The sequence below is a fragment of the Anolis sagrei genome, chromosome 2 (assembly GCF_037176765.1).
Source record: "Anolis sagrei isolate rAnoSag1 chromosome 2, rAnoSag1.mat, whole genome shotgun sequence".
Classification (NCBI taxonomy): domain Eukaryota; kingdom Metazoa; phylum Chordata; class Lepidosauria; order Squamata; family Dactyloidae; genus Anolis; species Anolis sagrei.
In genome coordinates, this window is record NC_090022.1 from 210,802,892 (window position 1) to 210,817,467 (window position 14,576).

The window sequence follows — 14,576 nt, forward strand, 5'->3', positions numbered from 1 at the left end:
GCAAAACTTGCCGCAGGGATATTGGTAACTGTAAAAACCATATTATAAATCCAGGTTTTATAATGTTGTCACTTAAAGAGGATCAATTTATAGCGGCACAAATTAGATTAATTTCCACATTGACCTTGGCATGCAATGGAATCATTATCTGCTGGCTTCAATATATCATAAATTATCATTCAAATGCTGTCTGAAAATCTTCCAAACACAGATTGAATAAAGAAGCAGTGATATGAAATTTGGAGCTCTACTGAATGCTATCAAATGATTAGTTCCCCACTCAAGTCAGTTTCAATGAAAACACACACAAGAGTTTGTCAGTTGGTGTTAAATAGAAATAACAAATCTTTGTTGAATAACTTGTTGAATTTTAAAAAGATTTTTACATGTAATAAATTATTCAGATAGAATTACCAGATGTGCGACTACAGGTTGCAGACACAGTAGAGAGGTGCAAATGTCCCAAAAGCCATGCTGCATTTGTTTGAAGGCCAATCACTCCAGAAAAGCCGATTATCTATAAATGTAAACATTGCACCACAGTCAAAAATGTAATTTTCATTATGTAAGTAAAGTGCCATAAAGTAATGAAGCAATAAGACATTTTATAGCCCCTAAAATCCATGTAGGAATTGCCACAACTTATATGAATGGAGTTGAATAATCAGAATGTAAATCTCTATGGATAGACTTCACCTCCATTCAGCACAACTATGGAATGATGAAACTCCTTCAGAGATTATGAAAGTTCAAAACATCTAGGAGTTTATAAATAAAATAACATTATCTACATAAAGTGCTGGAAATGCCTGGCAGCCATGTTGAATGAAAAAAAAAACTAGGAAGAAGTGGCTATCACTCTAGCCCAGGCATGGGCAAACTTCAGTCCTCCTGGTATTTTGGACTTCAACTCCCACAATTCCTAACAGCTTATGTGCTCTTAGGAATTGTGGGAGTTGGTCCAAAACACTCAGAGGGCTGAAGTTCACCCATGCCTGATCTAGCCTCTCTTCCAAGTATGTTTCTGGAAATATTTTATAGATATGAGCTACTGGAGCCTCCGGTAGTGCACTGGGTTAAACTGCTGAACTGCTGGATTTGCTGACTGAAAGGTCGTAGGTTCAAATCCAGGGAGCAGCGTGAGCTCCCACTGTTAGCCCCAGTTTCTGCCAACCTAGCAGTTTGAAAGCATGCAAATGTGGGTAGATTGATAGGTACTGCTCCGGTGGGAAGGTAACAGTGCTCCATGCAGTCATGCTGGCCACATGACCTTGGAGGTGTCTACGGGCAACACTGGCTCTTTGGCTTAGAAATTGAGATGAGCACCAACCCCTGGAGTCGGACATGACTAGACTTAATGTGAGCTACTGAAAAGGTGACTGAGTGATGAAATAACTGTATTCCAAAACTGGAAACTAGGATTTTTCTGTTGTCTCCATATACTAATGATTACAAAAATATATTTTAGTAGAAAGCTAGTGTTTTGCCAGGAGCCAGCAATGTTGAAAAGGCCTGATGGACAACCTCTCCTGGCTGTTTTTTGTCTATTTCTTCAGCCATTGGAAAAATTAATACTATACCATGCTGGGCTCCAAAGAAACGAGCAGTGAAGGTTCTCACCTGGCTTAGTGTTCTGATAATTTCATTAAGTCTGCTTTGAAACTGTGAAGATTGGATAGCCTCCGTTTTCAACTGTCAAAGAAATCATGTAAGGAAAGAGTCAACACAGAATTGATGAACAACTGAAAAGTCATAGATTAACTTGAAATAGCAATGCGAGGAGGGTGCCTCTGTGTTATGGTCTTCTCTCATACACCATGGAAAAAGATCATAACACACAAACAGAAAAAATACAGACATTCATTCACATAGTGTGGATAAAACTTCTAAATATCATTTAAAATACGGAATAATAAGATCAGCAGCATTTCATAATACCTGCAATAGAAACATATGAAATATCTTGATATCATCTTTTATTAGACTGCTTGATTTTTTCCTAATTGTAACTATATAGCTCTGACTTGAAAAATCTTAAAACTCTAGAAGTTATTTTAAGCCATATACTTGTTCTAAGACACAGCCATCTAGAATAGCAACAAATCCTTCATTTTATCAAAGCATAACCTCAATTAGATATCAAAGAGAAAAAAATGGAGTACATAAAAATTGAGTACCCAAAAAGTGAAATTAAGTACACAAATTTTCATAAAAAATGAAATTGTGTATGGAAACCCTAGAATGCAAAAAACAAAAAAGAACCCACAAATTGTTACTGAAATATAATATCAATCCATGAAAGCCAACTCTCAACTCTCAACAACCAAGGGAGTCCTGAGTCTTAATGAGTGTGGAATCAGGGAAGAACTGAACTGTCTCTTCCACGTAAATGAATGGCTACTTCTTATTCATATGATGGAAACATGGAAAAAATGGAGAGCCATTTCTGATGAGAACTGAACTTCCATTATACATGCTGTTACATATATTAATAATAGCCCAATCTTCATAACAAATCCATGTAATATACATACTATGTAGCCAGAGCAATACAAATATTAGATATAAAGTAAATATTCACATAGCTCAAACATCATGGCTAGCATAGTGCAAACTATGTATTTGTTCTCTACTCACTACAACATCATATTTTATTTACAAGCAGTATCTGACTACAAATGAATTACTTAGTCAATCCCTCGTTGTCTGAGTAAGATTGTCCTCCAAGTTCAGTGTACTGGCGGTATGTAGGTGACTGTGGAGCCCAATTCTTGACCTGCATGTCCTCCTGCAGTGAGGGCATCAGTTTCCAGGTGGAAGGTGGTCCTGGTTGGGGTTGGCTTGATGCGCCTTCCTCTCTGCACGTTTCTCTCTTTTGCCCTCCATTCATGCCTCTTCAAATTGTACAGCACTACTGGTCACAGCTGACCTCCAGTTAGAGTGCTCAAGGGCCAGGGCTTCCCAGTTCTCAGTGTCTATGCCACAGTTTTTAAGGTTGGCTTTCAGCCCATCCTTAAATCTCTTTTCCTGTCCTCCAAAATTCCGTTTGCCGATCTTGAGTTCGGAGTACAGCAACTGCTTTGGGAGACAGTGGTCAGGCATCTGGACAACGGTCCGGTCCAGCTGAGTTGATGGCGGAGGACCATCGCTTCAGTGCTGGTGGTCTTTGCTTCCTCCAGCACGCTGACATTTGTCCATCTATCTTCCCAAGAGATTTGCAGGATTTTTTGGAGGCAACACTGATAGAATCGTTCCAGGAGTTGCATGTGACGTCTGTAGATAATCCATGTTTCGCAGGCATATAGCAGGTTTGGGAGAACAATAGCTTTATAAACAAGCATCTTGGGTGTCCCTACAGATGTCCTGATCCTCAAACACTCTGCTTCATTTGGAAAAATGCTGCACTCGCAGAGCTCAGGCAGTGTTGTATTTCAGTGTCAATGTTGACTTTTGAGGAGAGGTAGCTGCCAAGGTAGTAGAAATGGTCAACATGTTGACCATTTCCACTACAAATGAATAATCACACACTTAAACATATAATTTTGTAAATTTGAAAAGAACTATAAAGAAGTAATGTATCTGCTGGCTAAGCTTTAATTCTGACATTTTTTAATTAACTGACAAAACATATTGTGGAAGAACAATAAGATTTCAACAAATCTAAAGAAATAAAATATATCTCCAAAACTGTCTTCCTATACTTAGTATTTTTAAAAGCAATTTCAGATCAAAATTACTTAGCAGAATTCCTTCTTTACCTGTATCATTGTTCCTTCAGAACCTACCACAGACACGAGCCCATTGATTGCTGCAAGGCGCTGCATTGTAGGAGCTCCCTAGAATTGAAGTAAAAGAAGCATAAGAGCATATTGAATAGATTAATAGGTAATAACACCCATCATTTCCACTTCCAAGACTAGCCCAAAGACAGTTCTCCCAACTACATATGCCAGAAAGCCGGATGCTGGAACAAAATAAATTAACCTCAACCTTTATTGGAAACTAGAACTTTGATTTGAGACAAGAACTATACTTTGACTCCTGCCATTTTACAGATCCTCTGTGTCTCTCCAGCCTAGAATCTTTGTGTGTTCACTCTTTGTGTTGCCTACAAGATACAAGAGTGGGGATAGATTGAGCACCTGTGAAAACCAATCCCTCTCTAGCCTTGCTAATACAGTAAATATTATGCTAGTACTGTATTAGTCTTTTAAAAATATCAAAATATGAAGGACTTCTTATTACAAGCAATTTGAATAATTCTAAAGGGAAAAAAAACTTATTTCAACAATGTAAAACTAGCATGGATGTGGGGAGTAATCCTGCAGTCTCACCGGGACTGGATGAGGCTATTCCAGGGCTGAATGGTAGCAAGAACAATGCTGGCCATAGCCTTAGACCCACAGAGTATATGTAGAAAAACTAGGGACCTCCCAACTAGACATGTTTTTCTGCAGGTAAAGCCTGCTTCTAGGACAGCAGCTATCTATGGATGCTAACCCATTGCTACAACTAATTGATGAGATATTGAAAGGGCTAATGTCATTGTCACACTGTCTGCAAATTTTGTTTCAGAGGTCAAAATTGAAGAAGAAAAAACATTTTCAAAAAATGTTCAATTAAAAAACATGAATGAATTAGATACAACCTATATTTCTCCTGCAATGTAAAGATACCAAAATGTGCTCTGGATCTTTCCTTCATTCATAAAGGGCAACAGAATGTATGTGACAGAATACTAACATAAGTATTTTGGACATGAAAATATTTTTGTAGGAAATTTGCAGAACTTTGGAGGTGTGCTGAATCTGAAACCACCAAATTAAGAACTAAAATAAGGTCAGCAAGCCAGAAATATCTGTTGTCCAGACGCTACTCTTCCAGATATGTTTGAATACAACTTCCAGCACCTCCAGCCAATGTGGGAAAGGTTAGCTTACATGACCCATGGGCTTTAAAAAGTGGCATATAGATTACTTCTCATAAAATCAATTATCCCCTCTTAATAACATGCAAAATTATGTACCTCAGCCAGTAAAATTCTCATCCAGGCAGGAAACAGCCTGTTACCAAGGTCTTCCGCTTTACCATGACCACACACTGACAGTCCATGAACAATACTCCCCAATGCCAAAGCAAAGCCAGGAGTCTGCAACAGAAAAAGAAAAGGTACACAATAATTCAGAAGAACAGTGTAATAATATTTTCTGCTTTGATAAAATAAAAACATTCTATATTATTCAAACATACCATTTCAGGATTCACATAATATTATATTATACTTAAATATGATCAGTGTCGTGGTTTAATTGAACTAGGACTCCAGGGTTAGAATCTCACTCAGTAGGTGACTTTGGAGGAATTGCCTGAAAGGAATTTTGACTGGTGTGGTTACCTGAGTGGAAAATCTCCACACTAGTGTATACACAGATGGGATACAAGTTGAAAACCCAACAGATACACCATATCTGTACTACGAAAGTATATCTGCTCTGTTCTATGCTAATGTCTTCTCAGAGTTGCGATCCATGACCATTCTCGCTATTTGTTAGAAAGAGTGTAAATAAAGCTCTTTTCAATTTGACCTTTTAACTGTTTTGCTATCTATGGATTTTAATGGCTTTATTGCCTTAAATGTTTTTAGTGATGTTTGTCATCTTGAGTGCTTTTTATGTAATAAAGGCAAGAAAAACAAGTAATAAATAAACTATTGTGGTTCCATATCATCAGACTCAAAAGGGATCAAAAGTTCACCAACCAGCAACTTGAGAATTTCTATAATCCAGGAAGACAAAATCCCCCAAGTTTTGCTGCTTGTAGCTTCTGCGTTCAAAAAGTAAACAATAGCACCAAGTATATCAGGCTCCAAGGAGGTGCATTATAGTGGCCAATGTGAATAGAATAAGTTGGAGGAATCCTGCTTCCTCAACCATTCCCTTCCAAAGGTTCAGGGCAGGCATGTAGCCGGGGGGGGGGGGGGGGGAGGGGATGGGGAGCTTCAGCCCCCCCCCCCCCCAAATCTCATTGTGGTCTGCGAAAATGCCTTACTGGTACATTATTTAAACTGTTATTTTTATTCATATCATGATCTGATCACCATGCTCAATATCTCATATGCATGGGGGTATTGGGGTAATGATACAAAAGATTTGCTAGGGTAGACCCTTTTTCACTCAGACTCAGCCCCCCCCCCCCCCCCCCCCCCGGAATCCAAATCCTGGCTACGGGCCTGGTTCAGGGGATCTATTTCCAGCATTTCCAGCATTTCTACCCCGTCCCCAGAACATAAAATATGTTCTGGGAACATATTTTAGCACTTGAAACCTGTGATTGGCTATCACTTCTGGAAACCTTTCCGGTCACCTTTTCTTCTTTAATACCCCTTCTCTGGATCCACTCTGTCTGTGAAACCTTGGGTTTAACCTCTAATACTATTTCCCTGTATCTACAACACAGACATTGTATTTTTCAAGGTCAAGGTTTTGTCAGGGGAAAGCCCTCTGAATGTTTCAAGGCAGTGTTACTCAGAGTGATGATCCTCTGACCAGTTCTGGTCCCTTAACCATCCAGTGCTAGTCCCTATAAGGCTAACAGAGAATAAAGTATACCATATACACTTTCATTACATTGTGTCTTGGTTGCTGCAATGTGCTCTATGGGGAGCTACCTTTTGAAAAGTGCTCAGGAACTTCAGTCTGCCCAAGACCTGCAGCCAGATTGTTAAAAAACTGGAGTTGGTTACAGGGAGCACACAAATCTACTGTTGCAACACTCTATTGGCTGCCAACCTGTTTCCGAGCACAATTGAAAGTAGTTATTTTGGTATATAAAGCCTTATATGGTTCAGACTGCTTCAAGGAACATATTTCCCATTATGGAGAGCTAATGTGATGTAGCGAGTTGAATGTTGGACTATGACTCTGGAGAGAGGATTGATTCCACACACAATCATAGAAACCCTCTGAGTGACGCCGGGTGAGCCACACACTGTCAGCTAAAGAAAACCCTATGATAGGGTCACCTGAAGGTCCCATAGCTCAGAAACAAGTTGAAGGCACACAACAACAACAACAACAACTCAACAACTAACTCTCTTTATAAGTCCTTTACAACAATAGACAGGTCTTTTTTTTCTGTCCCATCACCTTCTCAGGATCATTCTGTGGGAACAAGGAAGAGGATCTTCTTGGTTGCTACTTCCTTTTTAGGGAGGCCACAATAGTCCCATCCTTGCTCTCTTTCCATTAGTAGGTTTAAAAAAGTCATGCCATCAGGCTTTTAAAAACTGACGGAAGTAAATTTGAATGCTTTATAACACTAGCTGTAAGGCTGGTGTATAGCTTTTTAATGAATTTTAATAATTTAACTTTATAAATGTTTTATTAATTTAAAAATTTTTATATTTCATATAAGTCATTAAATACTTCAATGACTTTTTATATTTTGAATCTGTATTGTCTGAAATATGTTGGCACCCACTTTGGGTCTCCTTATTGAAAATGAAAAGGGAAACAACTGTAGCAAATGGGCACAAATACAGTACTAGTCCCTGGACCCCCCCCCCCCCCGCAGAGGGGGGATGCTGTTCTCCCGCATCAAATAAAGAAGACCTATGTTTGGGATAACTCTCCCACATTCTCTTGCCATAATCTGTGCTGTTTCTCCCCCTGCCCCTCCCCCCATTTAGAGTATAAACTCCTCAAAGCACCAAAGTATTGAGGAACGTTACTCTTACACTACTTCAATCAAAGTTTACATACAGCAATAACACCATAAAATAGCAACTGTGTACTTAAGTTAGGCCTTAGGTTATTTCTCAAACTTTTTCTTTAGTTCAATGACCAAGAGAATCTAATGAGTTAGGCATCATAAAATATTATGGCAACACATAATGGTACAGTAGCTTTTGGCAAACAAATATAGTATAAAAAAGATTGCATGATTTAGATCCAACCTGCTGATTAGATTCAGTTAATTTCTGCAACTTGTTCATGATCTCCTCAGCCTCTGTGGCTTCAATGATTTTAACACTGAAAGCGGAAATGCTGGCACAGGAAACTGCATAGGCAAGAATCTGGATAAGCAAGAAAAGCAGCACATAAATTATTGAATCAGTGAGATTTTTGGGAAAAAATATTTCAAGGCCATACAACTTGGAAAAGACCAAGTTTGTACAGAAGAAGGAATTGATGAATAGTAAGTTCAAGATAACTTACTTCCTGAAAGGTTCTGCTTTGGTCTTCTGCATCATCCAAGTATTTGTAAAGTTTACGCAAAGTGGTAGTGATGTGATTTTGGGAGTCTGTTAGGTTACTGTGACACATCAGTGAGAGAACAAGTCCTACTCCCAAGATACAGCCAGTGCTTAAGATATAAACAGGAAAATAGAATTAAAACAATCTAAACAGTCATGAAAATCGCACCATAACTATATACATGGTTTGCTTTCCATAATTAAGAAACAAGAACACAAATTGGTTTTATGCCTCACTATATTATATGGGGATCTGTTATGGATACATATGCTATCACTGACATTAATGTTATGAATTAAGATACGTATATTAATGCGGAAAATGGGAACCAATTATTTGAAAAGTAGTGTTTGAATACATTCATTTATCATTTTACATATGTTATAGTGATTTCCATAGGTTCATCATTCATGCAATAATGGACACATGGATTGGTGGAGCTACTTCTTATAATTGTCACATTCAAAAATTGCCTTAATTCTACAGAACATCTACACTGTCATGTATCATGCCATGTCCTCTAGATATTTTGAATCACAGTTCTCATTAGCTCCCTCTAGTATAGTCAATGGTTACGGGAGTTTCAGTCTAGCTCAACTGGATTACCAGTGATTTTCCATATCTGCCATATATGTGCTTTATCAGCCTTTATGAAAAACAACACCTGGGTTTTAATATATCTCTGAAGATCAACAACATATCTGTCCTATAAACATTCATGAAAGATGTGGGTACTTAGAGGAAAAACAATAGTTGTCGTAACCAATTATTGTTGCACAGCAAACCAAGAATATTACTTTATGAGTTCTCTCCCAGTAGATGGCAGCAATGCGTCATAGAGAGGAATTCCAACAGTAAATAATTGAGCTGCATAAAAATATTTGTAAAAAAACATACACATTTTTTCTTGGTGGGTCAATATGAAGATTTTGACACAGACAATTTAGAAGCATTGTTTTTGTTCAAGATTGTCTGAAAAGAAATGGTAATTCTCTTGTAAAAATGAGAATAATCATTTTCAGGCATCTGCCGAAAATCATTTCACAAGATGCATGGTTATGAATCTGAACAATACATAATTGTAGCTTAGAAGCTGAAAAAAATGTATACCTAAACTGGCAGATACAAGCAGATTTAGTCATATAGATTCCTCTCATCGGGAGAATGGACATAAAGCAGCAAATGATGGCCGCCCAAGTCTACTTGCTAGCTCCAATAAGAGCAGAAGCAATGGGATCAACATGACAACTGATTTTCCGTTCAACCACTGACTCAACAGGAAACTAGAAACAGGATTTAGGCAACCGCAAACCATCCACTTAAATTGGAGTGGTTATTTTAACCTCAGATTGAAAGTTGAACAAGGCATGGCGTGGCCACACACCCTTACAAACACACATATGCTCTTGTAGACATTTGCCTACATTTAGATGAATGTAATATTTGACTATGGCTGCAATCCTATCAGTAGTCTGATTGAACCAATGGGGTTTACATAAATGTCTTCTTACTAATCAACAATTAACTCAATAGATTTACTGCAGCTCAATAGCATTTTGGAAATGAATCAAATAAGTTCATTAACGGACAACCACTTTAAAAGAAATTGACATAAAATGCATTCACTTTATTTACAAGAGCCATGCAGCTGCTTACATCAGGAGTCCACAAACTTTTTAAACAGAGGACCAGATCACAGTCCCTCAAACTGTTGGAGGGCTAAATTATAATTTGAATAAAACATGAATGAATTCCTATGCACACTGCACATATCATATTTGTAGAGCAAAAACCACTTAAATTCAATACAATAATTAAAATGAAGAACAATTTTAACAAATATAAACATATTAGTATTTCTATGGGAAGTGTGGGCCTGCTTTTGGCTGATGAGATAGGATTGTTGTTGTTGCATGCTTTCAAGTCATTTCAGACTTAGATTAACCCTGGGTGGGGACCAGGTAAATGACCTTGAAGGGCCATATCTGGGCCCCCGGCCTTAGTTTGAGGACCCCTGGCATTTATCATTATTGAAGTCATTGAGGTGTAGGGGTGGAAAGGGATTTCTTTATTTCATCTCATTTTGTTCATTCTCTTGTATCATTATAACTCAGGTGTCACCCAATGACAAAGAGAGACAGTATATCCTTCACAAAATTCATAATTAACTTGGAATTGGATGCCAGTGGCTTACATAATTAGATACATCAATGAAGGTTTGTGAGCAGCTCTTGTGGTTTACCATCAAGTTGGTTCTGACTTATGGCAATCCTATGAAGGGAGACCTCCAAAAGTGCCCAGGGCTGTGGCTTCCTTGATTGAATCAATCCATCTGCAACACAGTTTTCTTCTTTTCCTATCACCTTCCATCTTACTGAGTGTTGCAATATTTTTCCATGTGTCAAAAGTATGATAACTTCAGCTGAACCATTTCATGACTTTTAAGGCTTGATTCATTCTTGGGACATTTATTTATCTTTATGGCAGTCCATGGTATCTATAGGATCATCCTCCAGTACATTTCTAATTATCATCATCATCATCATCATTTGAAACACAACAAGATGAGTCCACAGCAAACAAGATCACTCTGCTGGCTGTTGTATTGGATCACACATTGGACACTTCCCAAGTGTCTAGGATTGTGTGATGTATTGGCGAATAATGCGTGCAGATCCCAGTAGGGTGGCCTTTTGCAGCTGGCAGATGGTAATCTTTGTTGTTGTTGTTCATTCGTTCAGTCGTCTCCGACTCTTCGTGACCTCATGGACCAGCCCACGCCAGAGCTCCCTGTCGGCCGTCACCACCCCCAGCTCCCTCAAGGTCAGTCCAGTCACTTCAAGGATGCCATCCATCCATCTTGCCCTTGGTCGGCCCCTCTTCCTTTTGCCTTCCACTTTCCCCAGCATAATTGTCTTCTCTAGGCTTTCCTGTCTCCTCATGATGTGACCAAAGTACTTCAACTTTGTCTCTAGTATATTTCCCTCCAGTGAACAGTCGGGCTTTATTTCCTGGAGGATGGACTGGTTGGATCTTCTCGCAGTCCAAGGCACTCTCAGAACTTTCCTCCAGCACCACAGTTCAAAAGCATCTATCTTCCTTCGCTCAGCCTTCCCGAAGGTCCAGCTCTCACATCCGTAGGTTACTACAGGGAATACCATGGCTTTGACTAGGCGGATCTTTGTTGCCAGTCTGATGTCTCTACTCTTTACTATTTTATCGAGATTGGACATTGCTCTCCTCCCAAGAAGTAAGCGTCTTCTGATTTCCTGGCCACAGTCTGCATCTGCAGTAATCTTTGCACCTAGAAATACAAAGTCTGTCACGGCCTCCACGGTTTCTCCCTCTATTTTCCAGTTGTCAATCATTCTTGTTGCCATAATCTTGGTTTTTTTGACGTTTAGCTGCAACCCGGCTTTTGCGCTTTCTTCTTTCACCTTGATTAGAAGGCTCCTCAGCTCCTCCTCGCTTTCGGCCATCAGAGTGGTGTCATCTGCATATCTGAGGTTGTTAATGTTTCTTCCAGCAATTTTCACCCCAGCTTTGCATTCATCCAGCCCCGCACATCGCATGATGTGTTCTGCATACAAGTTAAAAAGGTTGGGTGAGAGGATGCAGCCTTGCCGTACGCCTTTCCCAATCTTGAACCAGTCTGTTGTTCCGTGGTCAGTTCTGACTGTTGCTACTTGGTCCTTGTACAGATTCCTCAGGAGAGAGGGAAGGTGGCTTGGGATGCCCATCCCACTAAGAACTTGCCACAATTTATTATGATCCACACAGTCAAAGGCTTTAGAATAGTCAATGAAGCAGAAGTAGATGTTTTTCTGAAACTCCCTGCCTTTCTCCATTATCCAGCGGATATTGGCAATCTGGTCTCTCGTTCCTCTGCCTTTTCTAAACCCAGCTTGAACATCTGGCAACTCTCGCTCCATGTATTGCTGGAGTCTTCCTTGCAGGATCTTGAGCATTACCTTACTGGCATGAGAAATAAGGGCCACTGTACGGAAGTTTGAGCAGTCTTTCGCATTTCCCTTTTTTGGTATGGGGATATAAGTTGATTTTTTCCAGTCTGATGGCCATTCTTGTGTTTTCCATATTTGCTGGCAAATGGCATGCATCACCTTGACAGCATCATCTTTTAAGATTTTAAACAATTCAGCTGGGATCCCGTCGTCTCCTGCTGCCTTGTTGTTAGCAATGCTTCTTAAGGCCCATTCAACCTCACTCCTCAGGATGTCTGGTTCTAATTCATTCACCACACCGTCAAAACTATCCTCAATATTATTATCCTTCCTATACAGATCTTCCATATAGTCTCGCCACCTTCTCTTGATCTCTTCAGCTTCTGTTAGGTCCCTGCCATCTTTGTTGATGGTAATCTTATCAGCGCCAATTGTGTTTAAGTGCAGGCCAAGGTTTTTAGGCACTGCACCCAGTGTGTCGATCACCACTGGGATCACCTTTACTGGTTTGTGCCAGTCTTTGCAGTAATAATAATAATAATAATAATAATTATTATTATTATTATTATTATTATTATTATTTCTTACCCACCTCTTCTCGTGATTTGAGGCAAGTTACAAAACAATGCAAATGTGCTGATTGTCTTCCTATCCTTTCTTCATTGTCCAGCTTACACATTCTTACACAGCAACAGAAATACTACAGCATGGGAGATTTTTCATACACGTTCACTTCGGTCATCTGGAGAGACCCTGCTCGTGATCCCGCCCGCGTCACAAGCGCGCTTGGTGGGGACACGAGACAGGGCCTTCTCTGTGGTGGCCCCCCGCCTCTGGAATGCCCTCCCGAAAGACCTCAGACAAGCCCCTACACTGGCAGTCTTCGGAAAGAGTTTGAAGACCTGGCTGTTCCAATGTGCCTTTTCAGACTAGGAACCCCAGTACCAAATCTCAGAAGCACTTTAGTTAGAACCAAGATCACCGCACACTGCACACCGCACTTATATTATAATCCCATATCCCTCCGACACATCAGCACTTTTAATCCTGTACCCCTCCTCTGGCCGGTTCAGTTTTAATAATGTCTTGTTGTACTGCCATTGTTATTGTTTTGCTTAACTGTTTTATTTGCTAGGTACTGTATTGTTGTATTGTGTGGGCTTCGGCCTGTTGTAAGCCGCATCGAATCCCTTGGGAGATGCTAGCAGGGTACAAATAAAGTTATAATAATAATAATAATAATAATAATAACTACCCTTCCAAACTCTAGTCTTTTTCTGATTTCTTGAGAGCAATCTCCACCTTGATTTCTTACTGAGTCAAGGTGTACAACAATCTCCATGTCTTAAGTTATGTAAATCATCATTATTTTGGGGTTTGTCACTAGATTTCAAGCAAAACAGGAGTAGGAACTTAAACATCAACGAGAGTATCATAAATAACAGTAAATACTAAACCACTGATTAGGAATGCAGTATGCAGAACCGCCCGCAAAACATTTAACACTTCTAAAGTTTCATAAAATCTAGCATAAAAGGAGTAAAGGTTGCTCAAAAAATGTAGACTATTTTTTATTCCAGAGACGATACTGTATAGTGTCTATAGTTACCAAGCTCTTATTAGTTTTGCATCTTCTCCACGAAACACACACTTCAAACAGGAGGGGAAAGATCTTTAATCTCTTCCACACCATTGTCTCAGTATTTCCATCTGTTCTTTGCTGGCAGAGGAAGCTAATTTGGCAACGGCTGGAGAGCTTTTTCTCTCTCATGCTTACATAGGCACTGAAACATGAAGCAGTGACTACTGCAATGCAATGTTCCTCTTTTTGCCATATGTGTCCCACTATGCCAGATGAGTGCCAGTTCAGTTCTAAACTAAGCTCTTCTAGGATTACAGCAAGGGCTTCATCTAACCAGTGCCAAAGAAAACTCTAAATTCTGTGCCAAGTAAACACAGAATCTACATACATTTGCATATATTTGCACATCTGGATCTTTTATTCAGTTTCCAAGAGTCAATTTGTCAAAAAACTATGAATTAGTTAAAGGCAATGGAAAATAAGGCGGTATACAAAAAAGTGATTTTATGGTAGACAGAAGCTAGTCCATATTTCACCAAGTAAAAAAGGAATTGTTGGAAAGGGTGTTGTCCTCAACTGGTAAGTTCTAAATGAGAAATAATTACAATCTTAAAAGGTGAGTAAAGTTGACCTATTGTATACCATTTGTTCTGCTTAGCCATAACTATTCAAGGCAAACCAGCAGAAAATTCTTAAGGTTAGAGAGTAAATGCAATCTCAACCTTTATCTCAACATTTTGAAGTGTAGGGGAAACATATGCTCAGGCCTGTAGTTTA

General features: G+C 39.3%; 1 protein-coding gene across 2 annotated transcripts in view; it reads right to left on the bottom strand.

Annotated features, from left to right (window-relative positions):
- The window catches only part of FOCAD (focadhesin), a 147,167-nt gene that overhangs the window by 17,111 nt on the left and 115,480 nt on the right, over window positions 1–14,576 (bottom strand). For both annotated transcript variants that reach the window (XM_060762447.2, XM_060762446.2), the window contains exons 29-34: window positions 8,217–8,364; window positions 7,955–8,074; window positions 5,027–5,149; window positions 3,759–3,836; window positions 1,621–1,692; window positions 415–517 (exon numbers count right to left, since the gene is read on the bottom strand). In XM_060762447.2, the coding sequence (XP_060618430.2) occupies window positions 415–517; window positions 1,621–1,692; window positions 3,759–3,836; window positions 5,027–5,149; window positions 7,955–8,074; window positions 8,217–8,364 (644 nt within the window). The remainder of the gene's footprint in view (window positions 1–414; window positions 518–1,620; window positions 1,693–3,758; window positions 3,837–5,026; window positions 5,150–7,954; window positions 8,075–8,216; window positions 8,365–14,576) is intronic.